Genomic DNA, 27,137 nt, shown 5'->3' with positions numbered 1-27,137 from the left:
TCGGGCGGGGCCGACTTTATGATACTCTACACCACTTTGCTAATTTAGTAGAGCTCTGCATAACAATTAAAAGTTTTTATGGGAGAGTGCAATCATACACGCTATGATTAAAATTATAATTTAAAGTTCAAAGGACTAAATATGTCGAAGCATTTGTATATTTTAAATTCGGACTTGTATTGCCCATTTGGTGCACAATTAATTTGAAATCGGATAAATATATTGGAGCTATATCCAAATCGGAACCGATCTCGATAAAATTTGGCAAAGATATTTCTGAGCTGTATTTCATATATTTCCCTGAATATCGTTGTAACGGAGCATATTGCATATTACGGCTGTGAGTAACAAATATAACAAATCGGATGAACTATTTATATGGGAGCTATAGCTATATCTGAACCGATCTTCACCAAATTTGACGTACTAACTTCTAGACTCAATTCGGTCGTAAGTGCCTAATTCCATCACATTTGGACAAATATTAGACGTATGGTGCACAATAAATGGTAAATCGGACGAAATTATATATGGGAGCTATATCCAAATCTGAACAGATCTCGATAAAATTTGGCAAATGTATTTCTGAGCTGTACTTGATATATTACCCCAAATATTGTTGTTGCAGAGTGCATATTACGGCTGCAGAGGACAAAAATAACAAATCGGATGACTAATATATATGGGAGCTATAGCTATATCTGAACCGATTTCGATCAAATTTGTCATACTTATTTTCAGACCTAATTTGGGTGTATACCCAAAATTCCATACAATTCGGGCTGATATTATACGTTTGGTGCACAATAAAATGCAAATCGGACGAAGATATATATGGGAGCTATATCTAAATTCTGACCGATTATCTGCAATTTCAATAGGGTTCGTCCTTGGGCCAAACAAATGATTTGTGCAAAATTTCATCTGGATCGGGTAATAAATTCGACCTGTACTTTGTTTACAAAAATACATGGACGGACGGACGGACGGACAGACAGACGGACGGACATGCATAAATCGACTCAGAATGTGATTCTATGCAGATCATCAAAAGGAACTATGGGTCTATCTCGTTTCCTTTTGCCTATTACAAACAAATGCACAAAGACATAATACCCTGGGTATAATTATGATAGTAAATATGGCTTATTAAAATGCTTTCTGCGAGTGCTCATTATTCTTTGGTTAAGGTGTAACTATTATTCCGTAACGTGGACATAAACTGCCAATTCCACTGAATGCGGAGTGCCTGAGAGAATGAGGGTAGGCGAGTTGAGTTGAGAATATGAGATTGTTATTGTTAGATTGAAATGTTTGTATTGTGGCTTACTTCAAACCAACGGCCCAAGTTCATGGCACGACATTGGCAAACAAATTTCAGTTTTTGTTATCCATTATAAACTACTCGAGCGTTTTGTCTTATTTCAAACTAAATTTATGGCTAAGCTAACATTGATTTTTTTCGCTACTGAATTCCATTAATATCTTTGAATTCATTGATGACGCAAATTGGTGCCTTGGCCAGCAAAAACGATTTCTAAAATGAGGGGTGGCGTATTTTTTTAACTATTTATATAGTACTAGGTCATGATGTGAATGTAGTACCCTAAATTACACAGCTTTAAGTATTTATAATAATCGTAATTGTAACCGTCATATGCTCTCTTTATACTAAATCGTTATACTTTCTAGTCGACTTTACATAAAAACGCAATAAAAGAATAAATGTATATTTATGTAACAATTTATTTACCTAAAAATTAATCAACAACAGGATTTATAATTAAACATATCACACTATTAGATATGTAACTATAACAATGCCTTCTTAGTGACGGAAGATGGAAGCAGGCAAATAGCTAGCACCAGGAGCAGAAGCAGCGGGAGCAGCAGCGGCAGGAGCTTGGGAAGCAAAGTTGAGGACTGGAGCAACACCACCATTGATGCTGTGAGATGGTCCACCCAAAGAATCGTATTGACCTTGGATAGCACGTTGAGCGTTGGCAGCATCTTCAGGAGTACGGTATTTGACGAAATGAACTTCGGGTTTGTTGTTGTTGCCAGTGTTGAGGTTGTTAAGTTTGTTGGCCAAGCCAGAAAGGTCGGCTTGTTTGTTGAGAACATAGATGGCGGTTTCTTGTTGACCAGCTTGTTTGGCCAAAGCCAAGGCAGCATCTTCCAAACCACTGTTTTCTGGGCCCTTGATGAAGATAACGCGAACTCCTCTCTTCAAGCCATTGGCATATTGGTCGGCGCTGGCGGGTTCATTGAAATCAGCATCATTAGCTGTGTAGGTGTAGAATTCCTTTTCGAGTTCAGCTTGAGGAGCGACTTGAGCTGGTGAGTTGAATGACGGTTGGCCTTGGAAAGAACCAACACCGCCATCATAACTGGGACCAACATTGGAGGCAGAACCACTTGGTGTGAAGGATGATCCGGAGCTATAACTGGGAGCTACATTGGAGGCAGCACCACCTGGTGTGAAAGACAATCCGGAGGAGGAGTGACCAACTGGTTGATAATTGTAACCCAATTTATCGGCACAGGCAACAGCCACCAGACACAACACAATGAAGGCACGCATCTTCTTCGATTTCTCTAATTTACTCTTTGGTGCTTGCTTGATGAAACGTTCGTTTGTTTATGATTTCAAATTGTTCAACACTATATCTTTTATAACAATCGTGCAAAAATTGGCTTAACCAAAAAGAAGCAAAAAAATTATAAATTTGCATTTTTTATTGTTTATTGAAAATATCGCTGTCAGAGATACCAACAGTTTATCTTTTGCATAAAATGTGTATTTGTAAAATGTGAATTAATTTGAGAAGAAACTATTGCATTCATTGGGCTTGAAAGCCAATAATTAATCACTTTTGAGTAGAATGTAGCATTATTGTTGCATGGGATTAAAAAAAAGTAAATTGTTATTTCAGCAGGGTTCACTTGCCGAAAATATTTTAGCATTCTTGCTATTTACGCTAATATCCCTCTTTTACTCAAAGAGTGGGATTACTCAAAACCCCATACTCCGAGTGGTCATATTTCCATTTCATGTTGTACTTAATATTGTGTTACATTTTTTTTTTGATCTCATCTTGAGCTCAGGGGAATGGCAAAAATTAATAAATTTGTAAGTTATTGTATTTGAGGAACTTACATAGTTGGAAATCAAAAATTGCTATTTGGTACAGTTTTTATTGTACCTGCAACAAAAACGAAACAAATAATATGTTTTAAACAAGTAAGCAAAGGCTATAGTCGCGCGGGGCCGACTACGTGATACCCTACAACACTACAATATGTTAGAAGTTCCTTTAATGTCCGAATCCATTTTGAAAGATACGGTTACGATTATGTTGCGGAGTACATCCCAGATATTACCCTTAGCATTTTGATCAGGGACATTTGCCCAATATTTACGCACTTCGTCGTGCTCTTAGTTGATTTTGGTCCATTTTACAGCTAAATATAATCCAATGGTCATCCAAAATGCTAGAATTCTTCCCTATCCTTAACGCTCTTCTCAGGCCTGTCGAATGGCTTCAATTGTGTGATCAGGATTTTTTTTCCGTTTGTGGTCCATTTCAACCCCTAAATATATTGCGGACATCTTTAAAAACAATAGGCCTAACCTGTGCCTAACCCTACCCTTTTTCGTGAGGATCGAACGATATTAGCAGAATGTATATAATAACTCTAACCTGTGTTGTAAAGTGAAAAAATATTACAAAATATACATTTCAATACTAAGTCAAATTGAAAAAATCCCATGCGATAAAATAAATGAAAAAATAACAAAATGTCACAAAAGACTACAAAATCTATATTAACATCATTATTAGCATTTTTTATGCGATTTTTTTAGATTTTATTCTTTTATGCCAAGAGGCCATTCTGAACTGACAAAATTTGTCGAAATCTGTCCAGCCATTCTTGAGATATAAGCATTTTTACTAACATCCCCTTCTTTGTATACACACATTGTACATATTTCGCTATATATATCCAATATATTTAATATCGGCGTGTACGTAACGGTCAGAATTGACCTGTTCGTCCATTTGTGATTTCGCCGATATCAAAAATATTCGCGGTTTAATGGAAAATTTGACTTTTATTTAACACAGATGTTATGGTCTATTTTAACAACTAAATATTACCCGATGACCATCAAAATTGGAAGACTTCTTCCCAGTCCTGAGCTCTAGCCCTAACGTTAACTTCCACGTCGATTGGTCTATAATTGCGACCTGTAGAGCAACTGTAAAATCAAGAAATTTTTCAGTTTTTGGTCCATTTCAACCCCTAAATATTATGCGATCATCTCCAAAAGAAATAGGGTTCTATTCTGACATTAACCCCACCTCCAATTTCAATTTCGTGAGGATCGGGCCATAATTGCGACCTGTAGAGTGATTACAAATTAACATGGACAGTCGGACAGACGGCGAGATGGGAAGATCCATATATACTTTCCTATGTGGGAAACCAATATTTCGTGGTGTTACCTAATTTTTGGCCCAATCAAACTTATAATACCCCCAACACATAGTGTTGTAGGGTATAATAAAAAAAAAGTTGAAGAGTATCTATCGGTTGTGCCGACAGATGTATACCCTCAGCCAATTTACGATTATTTTAAACATATTTTGACTTTTGTAATGATTATTCAAATGTTTAATCCCTTATGGTGTAGGTTCCGAAGGAATGAGCCAATATTGGTAATTTCGCATCGGACCTAAATAAATATGATATAAATATTGCGACGTGCCAGGTTTGGACTATATTGCTAACTTCATTCACTTTACATGACATATATGATACTTTTTAAAAAATGTTAACATGTGCTTCAGGTACCAAGTATAGTCGACCGAAGTATTCCATTTTCATGCTTCATCTAATACTTATAAAACAAGAAAGCAAAAGCTATAGTCGTGCGGGGCTAACCATGTGATACCTACAACACTACAATATGTTAGAACAAAGACCTAAAATGGTAAAGACTAGACAAAATGCATTTTGAGCAAATGGTTTGTGTCTACAATACATAGAGTAACAGCATATGGCAGAGACATGTTAATATAAAAACCCCAATTACAAAAACGAATAACAAATAAAATTTTGAAAAATTCGAAATTTTGGTTTCAAAATTCTATTCCATAGACCTTTCCAAAAATTTGCATATTGCCTTAGCGGTTTAAATCAATTAACATTGGTAACTATGTTGTTATGATATCGTAACAACAGAGGCATTTTTACAAGGTTGCCATATTTTATTTTTGTCTTGTCCTATCTTTACACTTCTATGTCTTTGGTTAGAAGCCCCTTTATGTCCAAATCCATTTTGGTAGTTTTCGCTTTTGAAATTATATCAGGGAGCATTGCCCAGATATTACCCTTAGCATTTTGCCCAGGGACATTTTCCCAATATTTACGCACTCCTTCGTGCTGTTCGTTGTTGTGGCCCATTTTACAGCTAAATATAATCCAATCGTCGTCGAAAATGCTATAATTCTTCCCTGTCCTTAACTCTCTTCTCAGGCGTGTCGATTGGCTTCAATTGTGTGATCATGAATTTTTTTCCATTTTTGGTTCATTTGAACCCCTAAATATTTTGCGATCATCTCCAAATAAAGAGGCCCCTCTGCATCTCTAAATTAAGACTCATCTATATGATTTGATTGTCTATGATATTTGGCTATATTCGTCAACAAAATCAGCATAAAAAGCCAGAAGTTCGTCTTTTGTGTATTTTGGATATCGCTTGTAAGTTATTTTCAGCTTTTCGGTAGAATGTAAATGTTGGTATTTTTCACACAAAGTAGTGGTCCATTCTACCCGCTGTCCTAAGCTCTAACTTCATGCGAGATTTAGTGCCCTTTGGTGTCTATTTGTGACCTTTATAACGGCTGCAGATCTTTTCTTGGTATATACACATTGTATTGTGTACGCGGTTTAATGGAAAATTTGACTTTTATTTAACACAAATGTTATGGTCTATTTCACCCACTAAATATTACCCTATATTTCAAGTGTTACATAATTTTTGGTCCAATCAAACTTTTAATACCCCCACACATAGTGTTGTAGGTTATTATTTAACAAGAAAAACGAACATTTATATCCATTATATGGATATTCATAAATTCCATATTCATCTAAGATTTCTGGCAAAGAGAGATATATTTAGGTATAGCAAATTGCAAAGAATCGTTGACTTGTTTCGCAAACTATAACAGATTAAAGTATCAAAGGGAGTGAGGTATCAAAAGGCGTTCACAGATATATATCATCTGCACAACAGATATTGTATTAGCAAAAATGTTTGTATGTGTGAAATTTGAAGAGTGTTGAATGCTTATTTCGCTTTCTTTGAGCATTTTGTTTTTCAAAATCTAGAACCTTATGTGGGGTTGGTAAAAAAAGAAGTTTTTCCGATCTCTACAATCTTTATAACAGATCTTGTGTTGATGAAAATATTGAGATGTACCAAGTCTTGAATGGACGTTAATTTCGCTTTTTATGAGCTTCATGGATATTCAACATATTGAGCCCTTGTGGGGGAGGTTCATAAACATATTGAGATGTGTGAAATTTTAAGACAATCGGATTCTTACATCACATTTAATTAGAGTTATAATTATTCAAAATGTCTACCCCTTTGTGGGGGAGGTACTTGATGGATGGAATGATATTATCCATTTTTGCACCTGACTAACGCAACTTTTAAGATTTGCAAAGTTGGAGCAAAATCGGATTATTACTTCTCTTTTTGTGCAGAAAATATTTTTATTTTATTTATTTACTAGCTGGCTCGGTCCGCGTTGCTGGCCCGTAGTTTTAGTCTTTCATGCAAATTTTGTATAGCATAATATTTCACAAATCTGGCTCATAAAGGTGAACAAATTTTAATATAAATATTAATCCGACTAAATAGAAATAAATAACTATGGAAGGAGGGAAAGAAGTAGGTCAACGCTTTGAAATGAGCCCCATTAGGATTTTTCGGACATTTTTGTTTGCTTAAATGCGTGCACATCTTCCAGCTGAACCACGATGTAGGCCCTGCAGTCGAAAGGTAGATGTCAGTTAACATCCTATTTCGCACATATTTTTTTTTTTGTTTGTGAAAGATTGTATATAGTGAAAAACTATTTTTTATTTTGTTCACAAAAAAATCACTGCATTCAATATGATAATACAAATTGAAAAAAATTGACAAAAAAAGAATAACAAATTGAAAAAATCTTCAACTTGTTCGCTGTTTAAAGATCCTTACAAAGTTTGTCAATAGAATGTACTATTATTTTAAAATTCGATTCCATTGAAAATTATTTTTCGATTTTTTCCCGATTTTAAAATTTTTGCAATGAGATCTCTTTTTCGTGATTTTTTAGCTATTTTGAAAAAGTAATTATCGTTTAACTTTGCTGTGATCGCGTTAAATTATATCGATATCATCTATTCCGTTTCGCCACCACACAATTCGGTACTACACTTCCATGTAACCCACCATCAATTTCAGTTCTCAAGAAATCAAGTCAATTAAATAAATTATTAATATTCGAATTCAAAAATAAAGTATAAAAACACTACAAATGTACATTAGAAAAAAGTAAGTCAAAATGAAAGGCTATAGTCGGGCGAGCCGACCATGTGATACCCTACAACACTACAATATGTTAGAAACCCCCTTATGTCCATTCCACCCATTTTGGAAGATTTCGCTTTTGAAATTATGTCACGGAGCACTGCCTAGATATTACTCTTAGCATTTTGACTAGGGACATTTGCCAATATTTACGCACTCCGTCGAGCTGTTAGTTGTTGTGGTCCATTTTACAGCTAAATATAATCCAATGGTCATCCAAAATGCTAGAATCCTTCCCTGCCCTTAACTCCCTTCTCAGGCGTGTCGATTGGCTTCAATTGTGTGATCAGGAATTTTTTTCTGTTATTGGTTAATTTTAGCCCCTTAATATTTTGCGATCACCTCCAAAAGCAAGAACCCGCTCTGCATCTACAAATTTAGACTCATCTATATGATTTGCTTGACTACGATATTTGGCTATATTCGTAAACCAAATCAGCATAAAAAAGCCAGAAGTTCGCCTATTGTGTATTTCGGATATCGCCTCTAAGTAATGTTGGTATTTTTGACACACAAAAGTAGTGGTCCATTCTACCCGCTGTCTTAAACTCTAACTTCATGCAAGATCTCGTGTCCTTTGGTTTCTATTTGTGACCTTTATAACGGCTGCAAAATCAGGAACAGTTTGAGTTGCTGGTCCATTTCAACCCTAAATATATTGCGGACATCTTTGAAAACAATAGGCTTAGACCTTCTGAGCCTAACCCTACCTTTGTGAAAAATTTCGTGGGGATAAATAACAACCTCAACCTGTGTTATAAAGTGCAAAAATATTACAAAATCTACACTTCAATATTATAAGTCAAAATGAAAAAATCGCATGCGATAAAAAATATGAACAAATACAAAAATGTCACAAAATACTACAAAATCTATATGAACATCATTATTGGCATCTTTTTATGCGATTCTTTTAGATTTTATACTTAGATTTAGATTTTATACTTATACTTACAAAATTTGTCAAAATCGCTCCAGCCATTCTGGAGATATAAGCATTCTAGCTAAAATCCCCTTCCTTTGTATATATATTGTACATATTTCGCTATATATATCCGATATTTTTACTATCGGCATCTACGTAACGGTCAGAATTGACCTGTTCGTCTATTTGTGCTTTCGGCGGCATTAAAAATATTCGCGGTTTAATGGAAAATTTGACTTTTATTTATCACAAATGCTATGGTCTATTTCAACCACTAAATGTTACCCGATGACCATCAAAATTGAAGGCTTCTGCCCAGCCCAAAGCTCTAGCCCCATGCTAACTTTCGCTTCGATTGGTCTATAGCTGTGACCTGTAGAGCAACTGCAAAATCAGGAAATTTTTCAGTTTTTGGTCCATTTCAAACCCTAAATATTATGCGATTATCTCCAAAAGAAATAGGGTTCTATTCTGACATTAACCCCACCTACATTTTAAATTTCGTGAGGATCGGGTCATAATTGCGACCTGTAGAGTGATTACAAAGTAACATGGACAGATGGACAGATGGACAGACGGACGGACGGACATACATAGCTAGATCGACTCAGCTCGGCGAGATAGGAAGATCCATATATACTTTCCTATGTGGGAAATCAATATTTCGTGGTGTTACATAATTTTTGGCCCAATCAAACTTATAATACCCCCAACACAAAGTGTTGTAGGGTATAAAAAACATGCAAAATAAAACATTACTATTGTACATTTCAAAAGTCAAAATGAAAATGTTTATATATCACATTTTTACCCAATTTTTTTGATATTATCCTTTTCGGAGGAGGATGTCAAATTATAGTAAAATCAGTTCAGATTGGGATATGATTTTGTCCCACAAGGCTTTTGCAATGGTGTTAGGGTAACAGTAATAAAATACACAACAAATTTAATTGAGGATAGCATTACTACGGGGAAGTATGTTGCTACCTCGAATTCAGTAATTGCAATGTAAATGCCACTCAACTTCCTACACGCTTGGCTTTTGCTATGAAATTATTAAATCCAAAGGACAATGTTCCTGCTTTTCTCATGGTCAGCTGTGCCTGGCATGTTCACGCGTTGATAGACCGAACGATTTGTTTATTTACGCATTAAAGTATTACAATAAATACGTTTTTCTAATTCTTGAATTTGTTTTATTGTTATTTATTTTTATTCCACAAAATATTCGTATATAAAATTTTGATGGCGTATAAAATCAGAAGGGGTAGGGAAGTGCGTCGGGTTCAGCTAGTATATCTATAAAAGAGGAACACATAGACTCAAAAACTGCTAAACAGATGTTGCTGAAAATTTCCAAATATTTAGTTTTGGGACTCTTTTGCTCAACATTGTGAAAAAATTTGACAAAGGATTTAGGAGCGAAACCTTTCAAAATAAAGCTGGTGCAAGTAATGAATGAATAATTTTGGTGAATGAGGAAAGTTGGTGAAGTTGGAAGAAGCACTTATTATCGAAGTATCGAAACACAATCGATGAGCTAATTTTTGGCGGAATGGGTACGTCAATAAACAGAATTATCCATTTTGGGGGGAAGATTAGTCAATGCTACCAATGAATCCGAAAAAAAGTTGGGGTTTAGTATGGTTTATGGGCTGCTTGCATCATTGGGTCTTTCTTTTTCAAAGATGCTGGGAAATTTAATGCCACCGTAAATGGTAAGCTCTACTGTGAGATGATATTCAATTTTTATGCCCAAAATGCAATATCTTGAACATTATATTTCACTTTTGAGACCGGTCAATTGACCGCCTAGAATGTGTGATATGCAATTTTTATACACTTTATACAATTTTTCTCTGCGAACGAATTCAAGTACGTACGCATGTTTAGACCCACTGGCGACGGCTTCATTTCTGCAAATTGTTTGTACATTTTACTTGAAGAAATTAACTTTCTACTATCGACAAGCCGCACCGAAATGGTTTCAAATGCACGTAAAGTATGTCCCCGATGATAGAGGCAATTCTCCCATGTTTTCGGTCGGTTTTAGATATTTTGAATAGCCTGATCTTATTTTTCAGCCAACGGCTTAAATTTGAGTGTTAAAAACTTATATGATATAGAACATCCATAATTGACATTGTGAAGAGCAACGTTTTCCATTCAAATGTGCTACAATTTGGAATTTGTATTTCCAATGTTTAGGATGCCGTGCTGGGTGGTATTTAGTTTTGTCCACCTCATAATTGATTTCAGAATAGCCAAAGATAATTACTCTTTTACTCCCATTACCTTATGATGGCAATTATTTTTTTTTTGTCATATATATTGTGCGTTGGAGACCCCATAAAGTCCATATTTTTCATCATCGGTCCCGTGTTATTTTCTAATATTCGTAATTTGTTCATGTTTCTGGCACAATTTCCGACTGAATGAGTCCAAGTTTGACATTTCAGAGTTTATTTTATATAAACGTACTTCCCAAATCTACGTTCCCAACCAACATTCTCTTGAGGGTTACAAATTCAATAGAATACATAATTTTCTTTTCTGACCAGACATTGGTCAATAGAATACATTTTCTGACCAGATATTGGTTAGGAAAGCGGTTAAATCCACTTACACATATTGTTGGGTACACTTATTGCGGGGACTAAACTTAAATAAATACCTATGTGGACAATAACCTGTAACACCAAACCAAAAAGTGATACTTTTTTGCAAAATTGTTTTCTTCTTAAATTACCAACATTTGCCGCAATTAGTGTGAAAAATGTGGTTAAAATGTAAATTGTACCCGAAATCAGTTTGTACCCTTATACGGGGGTTATGATCCATATCATGATGTGCAAAAGCCTGTTAAGGTATCTTGAAAGATTAGAAAGAATTTCTGGATTTCCAATTCGCTCTACCAATTTGAGCCCATTAGATTTGGTATTTCACTGATTGCAGTCCCAATAAGTTTTGCATTTTGAGTTCTCATTGGACGGATTGTTATGAAAGAAGTAGGTCCATGTTTTGAAAAAAGCCCCATATCTCTTTGTCGTTCATTTTTGTCTGTTAAAATGTGTTCGCATCTTCCAGCTGGAGAACGATGTAGGTCCTGGAATTGAAAGCTAGATGCCAGTTGTAGACATGATAGATCACCATTTAACATCGTATTGCGCAATCATTTCATTTTTGATATTATTCATTCAGAATTCAAAAGTGTTTCGCCATTGAGAAGTGAAGTGTTTTACCCCAAAAAGATATTTTTATATACATTCTTATTGGCCAAATTCCGAAATTGTATTAATTGTTAATATCCGTCAAGCCGTTCTTGAGTTATAAGTGTAATAACTAACATAACTTTCTTTTATATGGTGAAAATAATTCTTTATGTTGTTCACAAAAAAAATCGATTGAATTCTATATGATAAGCCAAATTGAAAAGAATCTTACATTATATAAAATTGACCGAGAAGAAAAACAAATTGAAAATAGTAAGCAAAAGCTGTAGTCGTGCGGAGCCGACCATGTGATACCCTACAAGACTACAATATGTTAGAAGCCCCTTTATGTCCAAATCCATTTTGGAAGATATCGCTTTTGAAATGATGTCACAGTAATCAGGAAAATGTTTCTGTTTTTGGTTCATTTAAACCCCTAAATATTTTGCGATCGTCTCCAAAAGCAAGAGGCGCCTCTGTATCTTCAAATTTAGAACCAGCTATATGATTACCTTGTCTGCGTTATTTGGCTATATTCGTTCAAATTTGGCTATATTCGTCGAAATCAGAATAAAAAAAGCCAGTTCGACTTTGGTATTTTTTCACACAAAACCATGGTCCATTCTACTCGCTGCCCTAAACTCTAACTTCATGCGAGATTTCGTGGTTTCTATTTGTGATCTTTATAAACGTTGCAAAATCAGGAACATGTTTAGTTGTTGGTCCATTTCAACCCCTAAATATATTGCGGACACCTTAAGAAGCAATAGAAACGGACGATTATTTCAATCTGTATATAATTACCCCAACCTGTGTTGTAAGGTGAAAAAATATTATAAAATATAAACTTCAATATTGTAAGTCAAATTTGAAAAAATCGCATACGATAAAAATATGAAAAAAAAACAAGTAAAAAAGCAGTACGTTCGGCCGGGCCGAACTTTGAATACCCTCCACCATTTGAAACGAATTAGAAAATTTTCAAAAAAATAAAATCCAATAAAAATTCTTTTAAAATCTTTAAAATATCTAATATAGGAAGGTGCCGATATATGGGGGGATATACGATATTGTGGACCTATAAAGACAAATCTATGTCTGCGTGTAAAGTACTCACAAGGAACTTCGTGTGTGGATTTTCAGAAAATACGATTGGAAAATGTGGCTAAAATCATCAAAATACCGAATATCGCGGGGTACCGTTATATGGGAGCTATACTTTATCGTTAACCTATATAGAGAATTCTCTGTCGGTGGGTAAAGTGCTCACAAAGAACCCCTTGTGTACAATGAAACCCCTTGTGACCATTCCGTTGAAAAATATGGCTAAAAACATCAAAATACCGAATATCGGGGGTACCGTTATATGAGGGCTATACAATATCGTGGATCTATATAGATAATTCCCTGCCGAGGTATAAAGTACCCACAAGGAACTCCTTGTGTGGATTTTCAGACAATTCCGATGAAAAATGTGGGTCAAATCATAAAATACCGAATATCGGGAGGAACCGTTATATGGGGGATATACGATATCGTGGACCTGTATAGACAATTCTCTCTCAGGGGGTGAAGTACTCACAAGGAACTACTTGTATTGATTTTAAGACAATTCCATTGAAAAGCGTGGCTAACATCATCAAAATACCGAATATCGGAGGTTACAGTTATATAGGGGATATACGATATCGTGGACCTATATAGACACTTCATTTTGAGGAGGAGGAGGTGTGGGTAAAATCATCAAAATACCAAATATCGGGGGTACCGTTATATGGAGGCTATACGATATTATGGACCTATATAGATAATTCTCTGCCGAGGTATAAAGTACCCACAAGGAACTCCTTGTGTGGATTTTCAGACAATTCCGTTGAAAAATGTGGGTAAAATCATCAAAATACCGAATATCGGGGGGTATCGTTATATGGGGGCTATACGATATTGTGGACCTATATAGATAATTCTCTGCCGAGGTATAAAGTACCCACAAGGAACTCCTTGTGTGGATTTTCAGACAATTCCGTTGAGAAATGTGGCTAAAATCATCAAAATACCGAATATCGGGGGGTACCGTTATATGGGGGCTATACGATATTGTGAACCTATATAGATAATTCTCTGCCGAGGTATAAAGTACCCACAACGAACTCCTTGTGTGGATTTTCAGACAATTCCGCTGAAAAATGTGGGCAAAATCATTAAAATACCAAATATCGGGGGGTACCGTTACATGGGGGCTATACGATATCGTGGACCTATATAGATAATTCTCTGCCGAGGTATAAAGTACCCACAAGGAACTCCTTGTGTGGATTTTCAGACAATTCCGTTGAAAAATGTGGGTAAAATCATAAAAATACCGAATATCGGGGGGTACCGTTATATGGGGGCTATACGATATTGTGGACCGATATAGCCCATCTTCGAACTTGACCTGCCTGCAGACAAAAGAGAGATGTGTGCAAAATTTTAGCTTCCTATCTTAATTCGTTTAGACTGTAGCGTGATTACAACAGACGGACAGACGGACGGACAGGGCTAAATCGTCTTAGAATTTTACGCTGATCAAGAATATATATACTTTGTTGGGTCTAAAATGATTATTTCGATGAGTTACAAACGGAATGACAAAGTTAATATACCCTCCATACCTTTTTTGGTGGAGGGTATAAAAATCACAAAACGCTACAAAATCTATATTGACATCATTGTTGGCATTTTTTTATGTTTTTTTTTTAGATTTTTTATCTTGTGCCAAGAGGGCATTCTGAATTGACAAAGTTTTTCAAAATCGGTCCAGCCATTCTTGAGATTTAAGCTTTCTAGCTAACATCACTTTCCTTTGTACACACACTATGTATACATTTCGCTATATATATATATCCGATATATTTACTATCGGCATCTATGTAACAGTCAGAATTGACCTTATCGTCTATTTGTGATTTCTCCAGAATTCGCGTTTTAATGGAAAATTTGATTTTTATGTTATGGTCTATTTCACCTACCAAATATTACCCGTTGATGATTAAATATTGTAAGGCTTCTGTCATGCCCTTAGCTCTAGCGCCATGCTAACTTCTGCGTCAATTGGTTTATAATTCTGGGCTCTAGAGCAACAACAAAATCAGGAAAATTTTTCGTCTGCATCTGCTTCTATTCTGACAATAATTCCACCGCCATATATACTTTTCTATGTGGGAAACCAAAATTTCAAGGTGTTACATAATTTTTGGCCCAAATCAAACTTATAACAAAAAAAAACCTGAAATTGGGGGAGTGCGATTACATAATTTGTTGGTCAATTCCTTGGATTATTACCTGTATATTTTGCCTATTCCGAACAACTCGGTTCCAATTAAAATCATTTACGAATCCATTAGACCTGTATGGATAACTTACTGCTAGTGGGATCGGCTTCCATTAAGAACATAAAATACCGAATTTTCATTACCAATTATAATTTTTCCTGAACATTCTTAAAATTCCATTAAATTTTTCTATTTTGCATTTTAAGTGTCATAATTTATTTATTTTTTTTATAATGTATCTGATTTGTTAGCAATGGGACATATTGTATTGTTGTTCTGAAAGTGGTTTGAATTGAACAATGTTGGCCATAAAATTTCAATATAGGTCGTAGAATACGCCAAAACTCGAAACCTGAACTAAATGCCAATAATCTGTAATATTCACAAACACTTTTGGGACTATTCATCGCAGTTGCTATTATATTTAATATCATAATATGAATACATAATCAAATTAAGTCGAAATAAAAATATCATAAAATCTATGGCATTTATGAATATTAATTTCAAATTAAAATCGTCATTAGAAACTTCCGGTTTTAATAGGCTTAATCAATTTACTACAACAAATAGATTATGATTTGAAAAATGCATAAGCAGATCATCTGAGACATTCCATTCGTCGGCGAAGTGAAAAACATAAAAGAAGCCGCTGTCGGAGTTACGGATCATATTCAAACGAACAGATCTTCAATCAACTACAAAGAATCAACAATGCGTGCCTTCATTGTTTTGTGTTTGGTGGCAGTTGCCTGTGCCGATAAGTTGGGTTACAATTATCAACCAGTTGGTCACTCTTCCTCCGGATTGTCCTTCACACCAGGTGGTGCTGCCTCCAATGCTGCCCCCAGCTACAGCTCCGGATCATCCTTTGTTCCAAGTGGTTCTGCTTCCAATGCTGCTCCCAGTTACGGTAACGGTGCTGGTTCCTTCCAAGGTCAACCTTCATTCACCTCACCAGCTCAAGTTGCTCCTCAAGCTGAACTCGAAAAGGAATTCTTCACCTACACAGCTAATGATGCTGACTTCAATGAACCCGCCAGCTCCGACCAATTGGCCAATGCTGTGAAACAAGGTCTACGTGTCATCTTCATCAAGGGCCCCGAAAACAATGGCTTGGAAGATGCCGCCTTGGCTTTGGCCAAACAAGCTGCCCAACAACAAACCGCCATCTATGTTCTCAACAAGCAAGCCGATCTCGGTGATTTGGCCAACAAACTTAACAACCTCAACACCGGCAACAACAACAAACCCGAGGTTCACTTCGTCAAATACCGTACTCCTGAAGATGCTGCCAACGCTCAACGTGCTATCCAAGGTCAATACGATTCTTTGGGTGGACCATCTCACAGCATCAATGGTGGTGTTGCTCCAGTCCTCAACTTTGCTTCCCAAGCTCCCGCCGCTGCTGCTCCCGCTGCTTCTGCTCCTGGTGCTAGCTACTTGCCCGCTTCTATCTTCCGTCACTAAGAAGGCATTGTTATAGTTGCATATCTGAAAGACTGATATGTTTAATTATAAATTCTGTTGTTGATAAATGTGTAGGTTAATAAATTGTTGATATTAAAACCGTAAACATATGAAATAAGTGCTGAATTTTCTTCTACATCTAGTAAGTATGCATAGGAAAAGTTTTTGTCATTTTGTTCATGGTGCAATGAAAGGTTAAAGAAGAGTTACCAGCTGTCTAATTTTTTTTTGAAAATTTTTTTTATGAAGGAACTCAATTCAAAAAGAAGAAAAAATATTAATTAAATAGAAAAAACAACTTGTTGCATATAATAGTTCTTATTAACAGATACAGGGTGAGCCGATGGTCGCTTTCCGCTCGTATTAATCGGCTGTGGCATCAGAATAAATGCCGCATATTATCCCGAAAATAATCTGGAGGGTGTACAGAGTGAGATGAAAAAAACTGCAACCAACTTCAGACTGCTGTCATTTCTAAGCCACTTGTCCGACAGCTGTTAAAATTATTCCAAACGTACAAAAACATTTTAGTGAGAATTTTCTAGAAAAATAGTGTTATTTCTTTATATTTGGCTGGAAAACCACAAGTGGATATCGTTAGAGCACTCCAGCATTTAAATGTGAATAAATCTTATGTGTCTCGTACCATCGCTCGTTACCTTGATACTGGTAGCGTAGCCCGACGTCAAGGAAGTGGACGGAAGAAAACAGAAACATCAGCAGAAATGGTTCGAAAAGGAAAAAAAGCGACTTGATCGAAACCTGCGTCGCAGTGGCCGAAAAATAGCTCATGAGCTGAACATATCGCAATATTCCATTCGGCAAAAATAGAAAAATGAGCTCGGGCTAAATCAATTGAAATTCCAAAAAGTTCAAGACCTTACACCGCAACAGAAAGAAAATAGACTCAAAAGAACTAAAGAGTTGTTTCGCTTGGCCGAAAGTGGTGAACTGCCGAATTTGGTTATCTCCGATAAGAAAACATTCGTTGTCCAGCAGTTTGTAAAGAAACAAAATGATCGCGTTTACTTGCTAAAGAGGCTACCAGAACTCAAGATCCGGCCATGGTGATGGTGTGGGCCGCCATAACAGCCGATGGTCGCTCTCTGCTCGTATTAATCGACCGTGGCATCAGAATAAATGCGAAAATATTCTGGAGGGTGTATTAAAGCTTTGGGCACTCAAACATTTTAGCCGCAGACCTTGGATATTTCAACAGGACTCAACACGCGCCACCAAGAATGGTTAAGGATACCAATCCGTTGGACTATTGTGTTGGGAATATTTTGGAAAGGGGGCTTGTAACATATTGTAGTGTTGTAGGGTATAACATAGTCGGCCCCGTACGACTATAGCCTTTGCTTACTTGTTTTTTTTTTATTTTTTGTTTTTTTTTTTTTTGAAATTAAACATTTTTCTATATGGTGAAGGATATTAATAAACTTGATTTCCTTCTTTTCTGGTTTTATACCTTTCCCAACAATGTAATATACTTATAGTTGCTCTTGGCGATATCCATCGAATCACAATTTAAGTCGATTTATACATGTCCGTCCGTCCGTCCGCCCGTCCGAATGTTCATTTATCCACATATTTATACCTTACAACAATATGTGCGTGGGCTATTATAAGTTTGATTGGACCAAACACCTCGAAATATTGGTTCTAACCATAGGATGTTATATATGGATCTTCCTATCTCGCCTAACTGAGTCAATATAGCTATGTATGCCCGTCCGTCTGTCCATGGTAATTTGTAACCACGCTATAAGCCCAATACTCACAAAAGTTCGCATTGCGATAGGGCTATATTTTCGGATATGATAGCAGTTAGGAGTTGAAACGGACCAACAACTTGACAATACCTGAATTTGTAGTTGACGCGGAATTTTGCATTTTCAAGAGTGACCGCCAATATTTAGGGATTGAAATGGGCCAACAATTCTAAAGATAACAATTTAACAACAATCGACACGTAATTTAACATGAAGTTTGAGATTGGGACTGAGGCAGGTAGGTACCTATATATGGGGGGCTATACCAAAACGTGGACCTACACTTTCAAAATTTCGCCAAACGAGATATTATCCATTTCTGGACAAATTCGTGGGAAATGCGGCAAAAATCAATAAACCGAATATCGGGAGGTACCGTTGTATGGGACTACACAAAAACGTGGACCTATGCATATAATGTTTTCTAGAACCCATTATGACCCAAAAATACCAATTTTTATACAAATTCCTTGGAAAATGTGGCAAAAATCATCATAATACGCAATATCGAGAAGTACCATTATATGGGGGCTATATCAAAACGGGGACCTATACATACTATGTTTCGTCACACAAGCTAGAGCCCATTGTAGCCTACAAAAACCAATTTTAAGACAAATTCCTTGTAAAATGTGGTAAAAATCATCTAAATACAGAATATCGGGAAGTACCGTTATATGGGCCCATACAAAAACGTGAACCTAGGCAAACAATGTCTCGCCACCGGAGCTAGAACCAAGCGTGACTCACAAATATCAATTTTTAGACAAATCCGCAAAAAAATGTAGCAAAAAACATCAAAATACCGAATATCGGGAGGTACCTATATATATTTTATGCTGATTAGAAATATATGTACTTTTTGGGTTCTACGATGAATATTTAGGGATGTTACAAACGGAATGACAAAGTTGATATAAACTCCTTCCCAAGGTGAAGAGGAATAATGACAAAATCTTATTCTTTGAATCAAAAATCACATAGGAAGTTAGAACTTACCATACTACCACCAGGTAATGCAGGGCTTGAACTGAATATCTTCTTGGCGGTAGTTAAGCCAACGAATATTAATTGTTCTTTAATGTATTCTCTTTTTATTTTTTGTTTCTACAAACCAGGACCCTTGTGTTTTCTTATCGGGCTTGTCCACACTGTGACACCGACAGTCATTACGTTTGTGTTTGTTTATTTTTCTGCATTGGGAGCAGCATATCCCGGAATGCTTGCTCCGGATTTTATTGGTCCGTGCCGGGATTGAGGAAAACCCCGGACCTTGGTTCTGCTCGGTTTGTCAGAACGTCATCCACCACAGATCTGTCTCGGTGCGATGTAATGGATGCAGAGAGTGGGTGCACTTCAAGAACTGTTCCGGATTAAGGCGTTTGCGAGACTACAGCGAAAGGGATTATGTTGCGACTTGCTGCAGTAACGTAGTCCCCAGCGAGTCCTCTTCTTCGTCGTCCTCGTCAGAGACGTCGTCGGAGTATGGCACTCCACCGCAGTCTCCAGAACTGCAACCAACACCGCAGCACCTAACGCCACATGTTGCTGTTCCAACTCCGGATTGTGCATCATTCTTGCAATTCAATTGCAACGGACTTCGAGGCAAAATAGATGAGATAGTGGAATTTATGAGTCGGAGGAATATTAAGATCGCAGCGGTGCAGGAAACCAAGCTGAATGAAAATTGCAGCCTACAACGTTGTTATGGTTACAACGTACTAAGGAAGGATCGCACCAGAAGTGGAGGTGGGGGATTAGCGTTCCTGTTACACCATTCTGTTCAGTACAGACCTATCTCGCTTGAGCTAGTCTCTAGTGACCCATACATGGAATGTATGGGGGTAGCAGTCAAGTGTGGAACTGCCGAGGTAGAGGTGCTTAATGTGTATATCCCGCCGATTAATAGCTGTGAACCGCGTTATTTGCCTGATATTAGCCCATTATTGGTAGGCAATAACCGCCTGGTACTAGGGGATTTTAATGCCCACCATGAGTTGTGGCATTCCGTCCTAGGTAATGACCCGAGGGGATCAGCGCTGGCAGAGCAGATTGACTGCTCCACATTCTGCACGGTTAACAAGGATGCCCCCACCCGAATAAGAGGAGAGTGTCACAGTTCGCCAGACTTAACCATAGTGTCACCCGGTCTGATAAATGACGTGACTTGGCAACCCGTCATTTCTCTTGGCTCAGACCATCTCCCGATAATCGTCTCCATAAGCAGGTCGCCCGATTTCATAACCTCTGAACGCCGCACTTTCCTTAACCATGGGAAAGCTCACCGCCGCTTCAGAGAACTGCCCAACCCTTCTGATGTTCGGGTAGCAGAAAGGATTTTCCGAAACATCATCAGAGCTGCAGCCGCTCGCTATATACCTGCTGGTCGAATACCCGAGATAAGACCAAACTTCCCAGCAGAGGCAGCGGGATTAGCAAACGAGCGTGATGATCTCCGTCGTACCAACCCTACTGATCCTAGAATCAGTGATTTGACAGTGGAAGTCAACCGGTTGGTACAGGAGCATAAGAGGAAAAAGTGGCTAGACCATCTGAAGTGCTGCAACATTGGAACCGATATGAGTAAGCTGTGGGTAACGGTTAAGTCGCTCTCGAACCCTGGAAAAAAGGATGATAGGACCTCAGTCACTTTTAACGACGTAACGGTGACTGATCCGAAGAGGTGCGCGGAATATTTTAACCGACAATTTGTCGAGCACCCCGAGAGCGATAGGGCGAAGAGAAGTGTACTACGTCGTATCAGATCTCTTCCCGCCGAGGAGGAACCACCACAGTTTACGATGGGTGATGTTGCAAATGTCATCCGTAACGCTAAGTCATCCAAAGCGTTGGGCCCGGACGGAATCTCAATGGTAATTTTGAAGCAGCTGGATACGCCGGGAGTCGAGTACTTAACGAAAGTTCTCAATTTGTCGCTAGCCACCCACATAGTGCCCGAAACCTGGAAAATTGGCCGGGTGGTCCCGCTACTGAAGCCAGGCAAGGATGCCAGTAAAGGCGAATCGTACAGGCCGATTTCGCTTTTGTCGCCAGTAGCAAAGACACTTGAGGCTTTACTCCTCCCCAGCATTAGAGGAAGCTATACAGTTGCCAACCACCAGCATGGATTCCGTCCACAACATAGTACCACAACAGCATTACACGCCATTTCCACACATATTAGTAGAGAACTGAACCAGAACAGGCCGTGTGACAGAACAGTGTTGGTAGCCCTTGACCTATCAAAGGCATTTGATACGGTCAATCATGCCACACTGTTTGAGGACGTACAGAGAACTACCCTCCGGCCAAGTTTGAAACGTTGGATAATCAACTATATGTGTGGACGCCAATCGTACGTGGAATTCCGGAACAAGAAGTCCAAAGCCAAACAGGGAGTTCCCCAAGGCGGGGTGATATCTCCGGAACTGTTTAACCTCTACCTTTCCGGAATTCCTCGCCCTCCAGACGGCATTGAGATCGTAACGTATGCGGATGATTGTACGATCATGGCGTCGGGTCCAGTGGTCGATGACATATGCGAAGAGTTGAACCCCTATCTCGCGGAGCTTGCCGCATACTTCCACGCGAGGAATATGAAAATATCCGCCACGAAATCAACGGCCACACTCTTTACCACATGGTCTACGGAGATGAGAACACAGCTGAATGTTCAGGTCGAGGGGAATCTAATACCGACCACGAACTACCCCAAGATTCTTGGGGTAACGTTCGACAGCATGTTCAAGTCGTCCGCGCAAGCCACAGCTATCTGCGACAAGATGAAAAGTAGGAACAAGGTCCTCAAGGCGCTAGCCGGCAGCTCTTGGGGTGCGGACAAAGAAACCTTGTTGACCTCTTATAACGCGATAGGTCGGTCTGTGGTCAACTATGCGGCTCCAGTGTGGTCTGCGAATACTAGTGCTACGCAGTGGAAGAATATCCAGACCTGCCAGAACGCTGCCCTGAGAACTGCGACAGGGTGCCTCCTCATGACACCAGTGGACCATCTACATGAGGAGGCGAAAGTCCTTCCCTTACGTCAGCATAATCATATGCTTTCGTTGCAGTACCTGCTTGGGTGTTACCGTGAGAGTCATCCCAACCATCATATGGTGGATAACTCTCTCCCACCCAGGCGTGTCAGGAAGAACATACATGATCAAGAGAGGGAGGTCCAGCGCTACAAGAGAGAGCCTCTAGATCAAGAAACCTATCAGGCAGGTCTAAGTGGCATTCACACCGATGCAGTCGCGGATGCTATTAGCAGTTATAAAGTGAATGCCGTCCTCGGAGTCCACCCCCCATCCATTGCAGCCGAAGAACGTCAGCTGCCTAGACAAACCAGGGTAGTTTTGGCGCAATTACGTTCAGGATGGTGTAGTCGCCTCAATTCGTATTGGGCACGAATTGATGAAGATGTGCGTGACGCCTGCCCGGCCCGCACAATACGCTACACCTTTTTAATTGCTCAGCCAAACCTACCCAACTCACTCCAGAGGATCTCTGGCTACAGCCCGTTAAAGTAGCCGAATTTCTAAACCTGGAGCTGGAACCAGATTAGCAGAACACAAACACACACATGTACTACTGCTACAACAACAACGTGGAATATCACAATTTTTCATAAAGCACATAAAGTTTTATCCTCTTCGGGCACTGTATCCAGTGTATCTCAACAATGTATGTTCTTTGTGCGTTTTGGTGACTTGGCACATAACCTACATTAGTTCTTATATCCTCCACCACATAGTAGCTTTAGTGATTGATTTGGTGATAATTGCAAAATTTTTCAATATAGCAGTTAAATTTTTGGGCCTTACTAATGGCCACTATTTTCTCCGGCAGAAAAGTTTTTATATAGATCCATATTTTTATAGCGCCTCTCGATATTCAGTATTATTTTTAATTCTTTTATTTAGAGCTTGTAATATGCACTACTAACACAGCAAGAGAATTTTTGTGTAAGTCCACATTTTTCTATAGCTAAACAGATCAACGTTTTTTTTGTAGCCATACAACAGAAACTCCAGATATTAGTATTCTGATGATTCTAGCAGCATTTTAATATAATTTTTTGAAATTTGGTATATATATATATTCCTCATAGGAACCGTTCCCCAAAATAGCAAATTGTCTTCGTCACTTGTGGACATGTTTTTAAAAGTGTTACTTTCCCAAGCTCAAATCAGCACATTTTGTTGTAATGGAAAACTTCAACATTCCATTTGAAAACTGGAAGTCTTTTAAAAAATTGTGTAAATTGTGGCTACAATCTTTCTGCTTTTATAAAGTTGATGTTAAAATTTAAATAAACATAGTTTTTTAATTAATAACAAATTCTTTCAAATCGAATATGAAATGAAATCCCCTACAAAACGTAAATGTACATTCCATTCTATGTGGTAAAAAATCAGCAGTTTAAGATATTTGCATAATTTTTAATCAAAAAATGCTGATGAAAAAACATAATTTGATGCTAACTTCCGAAATATGTTTCCTATATTTATTCATAAATTCATATTCCGTTTAGTTTAAAGTCTAGCAGTCATACACGACTTTGATCATATAAAAGAAGCCGCAGCGGCCAATGAGAGGTTATATTTAAACGAAAACATCTTCAATCAACTACAAATCTAAAATGCGCGCCTTCATTGTTTTGTGTTTGGTGGCTGTTGCCTGTGCCGATAAGTTGGGTTACAACTATCAACCAGTTGGTCACTCCTCCTCCGGATTATCTTTCACACCAGGTGGTGCTGCCTCCAATGCTGCTCCCAGCTACAGCTCCGGATCATCCTTTGCACCAAGTGGTTCTGCCTCCAATGTTGGTCCTAGTTATGATGGCGGTGCTGGTTCCTTCCAAGGTCAACCTTCATTCACCTCACCAGCTCAAGTTGCTCCTCAAGCTGAACTCGAAAAGGAATTCTACACCTACACAGCTAATGATGCTGATTTCAATGAACCCGCCAGCGCCGACCAATTGGCCAACTCTGTGAAACAAGGTCTCCGTGTCATCTTCATCAAGGGCCCCGAAAACAGTGGTTTGGAAGATGCTGCCTTGGCTTTGGCCAAACAAGCTGGTCAACAAGAAACCGCCATCTATGTTCTCAACAAGCAAGCCGATCTCGGTGATTTGGCCAACAAACTTAACAACCTCAACACCGGCAACAACAACAAACCCGAGGTTCACTTCGTCAAATACCGTACTCCTGAAGATGCTGCCAACGCTCAACGTGCTATCCAAGGTCAATACGATTCTTTGGGAGGTCCTTCTCACAGCATCAATGGAGGTGTTGCTCCAGTCCTCAACTTTGCTTCCCAAGCTCCCGCCGCTGCTGCTCCCGCTGCTTCTGCTCCTGGTGCTAGCTACTTGCCCGCTTCCATCTTCCGTCACTAAGAACTCTGTGTTATAGAAGCATGTCAGAACAAATGGCATGTTTAGGTATGACTATTGTTGTTAATTTTTTAGGTAAATAAATTGTTGAAATTTAATCGAAAAAAAAAAAACATTCTAGTTGTTTTTTTTTGTGAAGAAAGTGAAGTCTTTTCTGCGCCTGTGAACAGTTAGACAGTAAGACTAGGATTCATATAACTTCAAATAAAAAATTTATTTTAAATCGGATTTTTTATAATTTTATCAAGGTCATGGTTACTGCAAACAATAACTATTAATTTTTCCACGCATTTTTGTATATTTTAGCCATATCCGTTTGTAAAACCTCGAAATATGCTTCCGAACGAAGAAATGTGAGCTAAAAAATAAGAAAAAAAATTGTTCAGATATGTGTTTGGTCTGCATGACTTTTGATATTGAAAAAAGGCAATGTAGGTCCTCGTTTTGGTATAAATCCCATATAACTGTATATCAAGATATTCGGGGTTTTCGATGGAAATATTTGATATTTGAATTTGAAATTCCTAATGGGTACTACAGGGTATGACAGAAAATTGCATATACAGGTCCAGGTATTCTTATATATCTTGTGGATTTAGCGAAATTATCCACGGGAATTGCTTCAAATTTCGTTTTGTAAATAAGTAACGGATACTACAACTTGTGACAGAAAATTAACCATGCATTTCAAGGACTTAATGGGTGCTACAGCCAATGACAAATATTTTTGTATGCAGGTCCACGTCTTCGTATAGTCTTCATATAACATTTTTCATTTAAGTGGTAGATTCCGCTAGTTTTTTGAATTTTTTGCTTTTTACTTGTTATTATTTTTGAATTCTTCAACGGTTTTTTTCAATTTGTAAAATCTATTCGTATGCTGGAGGGTATTCTGTCAATGCTTTTTTACTTATTTATACTAATTTCAGCTAATTTTGGTCATTTGAGTTTTTAATGAGAAGAGATTTACAAAAAATTATCAATATAGTCCCACATGTTGGTGTAATCCTCATCTCCTGATTTCATATCTTTTCAGGGCTTTGGCCAAATTTTTCAATTGGCCTTAATTGGGGGGTCTAAGGGGGTAGAAAACCTCAAAAAATTTTAATGAAGGTCAATGTCTCTTATTTGCGCACATATAAAAGACCCTCCTCAAGTTACCTACTACAAGGGTCTTGCCAACATTTTCCAATCGATTGGGCTAAGCTGCATTTAGGCTAATTGAGGGATAGAAAACCTTCTTACGGATAATTTTGAACATCAGTATATATTTCAGATGATTTTTACAGATAGTTTTTAAAATATGTTTCCACAATTCCAAGCCAATATTATGAAAAATTTGCCTAAAATGAGACTATGGTGACTGTGCTAAGATATGGATCGATATAACCTGCATTTTCAGCAAATGATTCTACATGTAATCCATACGCCTTTATTAAATATAAAGCTTTATCATAAATTTTGCGAGTATATAGCAAACTATTTGAGATAAAAATTTTTCTGTGGCACAGTGGTATGAGCAGGTTTAAATCGCAACTCATTGTAACAAATATGGTTGCACCTGACACTGTCAATCATCTTCAATTTGGCCTATAATTTAACTTTAATTTAAACGGATGGGGCACAGTCGCTGTCACAAGTCGCATAAAATAATTTTCCGGAATTTTAACCTACATGGATTGTTTGGTGTATAATATGGGCTATAATATCCCCAAGTATCTCCTGATTGAGTAATATTTCAATATTTAGATTTAAAGCTATTTTTGCAATCCGGCGTTTTAAACTTCTCTGCAAAAAATGGTAAACATAAGTTTGCGATTGTTCATGGCTCCAATGAACCAGGACGTGCTGCCCCAATTTCTTACCGAAAAGGTTATTTCATTAATATAGATTCATTACCATAGATTCACATTTTGGCATAAATTGTGTAAGCAATATTGTCCGATTGAAGTGATTTTTGGCGACATTTTGATACATAAAATGTAAGTGAACTCCCTCTTATAATATTTTCATTGATGTTTCAGGTCTTGGAATAGTCTAATTATTAGAATTCTGAAGAGTTTAATATTTATATCCTACAACACTATGTGTTGGGGTTATTATAAGTTTGATTAGGCCAAAAATTGTGTAACACCTCGAAACGCAATGTGTGCCCATCTGTCCATGTTCAGTTGTAATCACAAAAGTTTAAATATTTGTGGGTTAAAATTGAAAAAATTAAATTTTCTTGATTTAGAAGTTGTTCTAGAGGTCACGATTACAGAAGAATCGACTTGGAATTTTGAATGGGGTAAGAGTTTGGGGCTGATCCTACCAATCCTACCAATTTAAATGGTGGTTTAAATGGTAGAAAAATACTTAGAGGGAAAAATATATAATAATTTTATATAAAA

At 37.6% G+C, this 27,137-nt stretch overlaps 3 protein-coding genes across 3 annotated transcripts; 2 read left to right on the top strand and 1 right to left on the bottom strand.

Moving 5' to 3' along the window:
* Positions 1 to 1,828: 1,828 nt before the first annotated feature.
* On the bottom strand, positions 1,829 to 2,584 carry LOC101890013 (uncharacterized). Its single transcript, XM_011294495.2, has one exon. The coding sequence runs from the start codon at positions 2,582 to 2,584 to the stop codon at positions 1,829 to 1,831; it is 756 nt and encodes a 251-aa protein (XP_011292797.2).
* Positions 2,585 to 15,369: 12,785 nt separating this feature from the next.
* Positions 15,370 to 16,669, top strand: LOC101890174 (uncharacterized). The gene has a single exon (XM_005175590.3). The coding sequence runs from the start codon at positions 15,820 to 15,822 to the stop codon at positions 16,573 to 16,575; it is 756 nt and encodes a 251-aa protein (XP_005175647.3). The 5' UTR covers positions 15,370 to 15,819; the 3' UTR covers positions 16,576 to 16,669.
* A 7,305-nt stretch (positions 16,670 to 23,974) lies between these two features.
* LOC101889511 (uncharacterized) lies at positions 23,975 to 24,802 on the top strand. The gene has a single exon (XM_005175586.3). The coding sequence runs from the start codon at positions 23,992 to 23,994 to the stop codon at positions 24,745 to 24,747; it is 756 nt and encodes a 251-aa protein (XP_005175643.2). The 5' UTR covers positions 23,975 to 23,991; the 3' UTR covers positions 24,748 to 24,802.
* Positions 24,803 to 27,137: the final 2,335 nt, after the last annotated feature.

Source organism: Musca domestica, unplaced genomic scaffold (genome assembly GCF_030504385.1).
Source record: "Musca domestica strain aabys unplaced genomic scaffold, Musca_domestica.polishedcontigs.V.1.1 56, whole genome shotgun sequence".
Lineage (NCBI taxonomy): Eukaryota > Metazoa > Arthropoda > Insecta > Diptera > Muscidae > Musca > Musca domestica.
This window is presented reverse-complemented; position numbering and strand designations above follow the sequence as displayed.

Excerpts from the sequence above, each read along its gene's own strand:
- LOC101890013 (XM_011294495.2), bottom strand. The coding sequence starts at position 2,584 with ATGCGTGCCTTCATTGTGTTGTGTCTGGTGGCTGTTGCCTGTGCCGAT.
- LOC101890174 (XM_005175590.3), top strand. The coding sequence starts at position 15,820 with ATGCGTGCCTTCATTGTTTTGTGTTTGGTGGCAGTTGCCTGTGCCGAT.
- LOC101889511 (XM_005175586.3), top strand. The coding sequence starts at position 23,992 with ATGCGCGCCTTCATTGTTTTGTGTTTGGTGGCTGTTGCCTGTGCCGAT.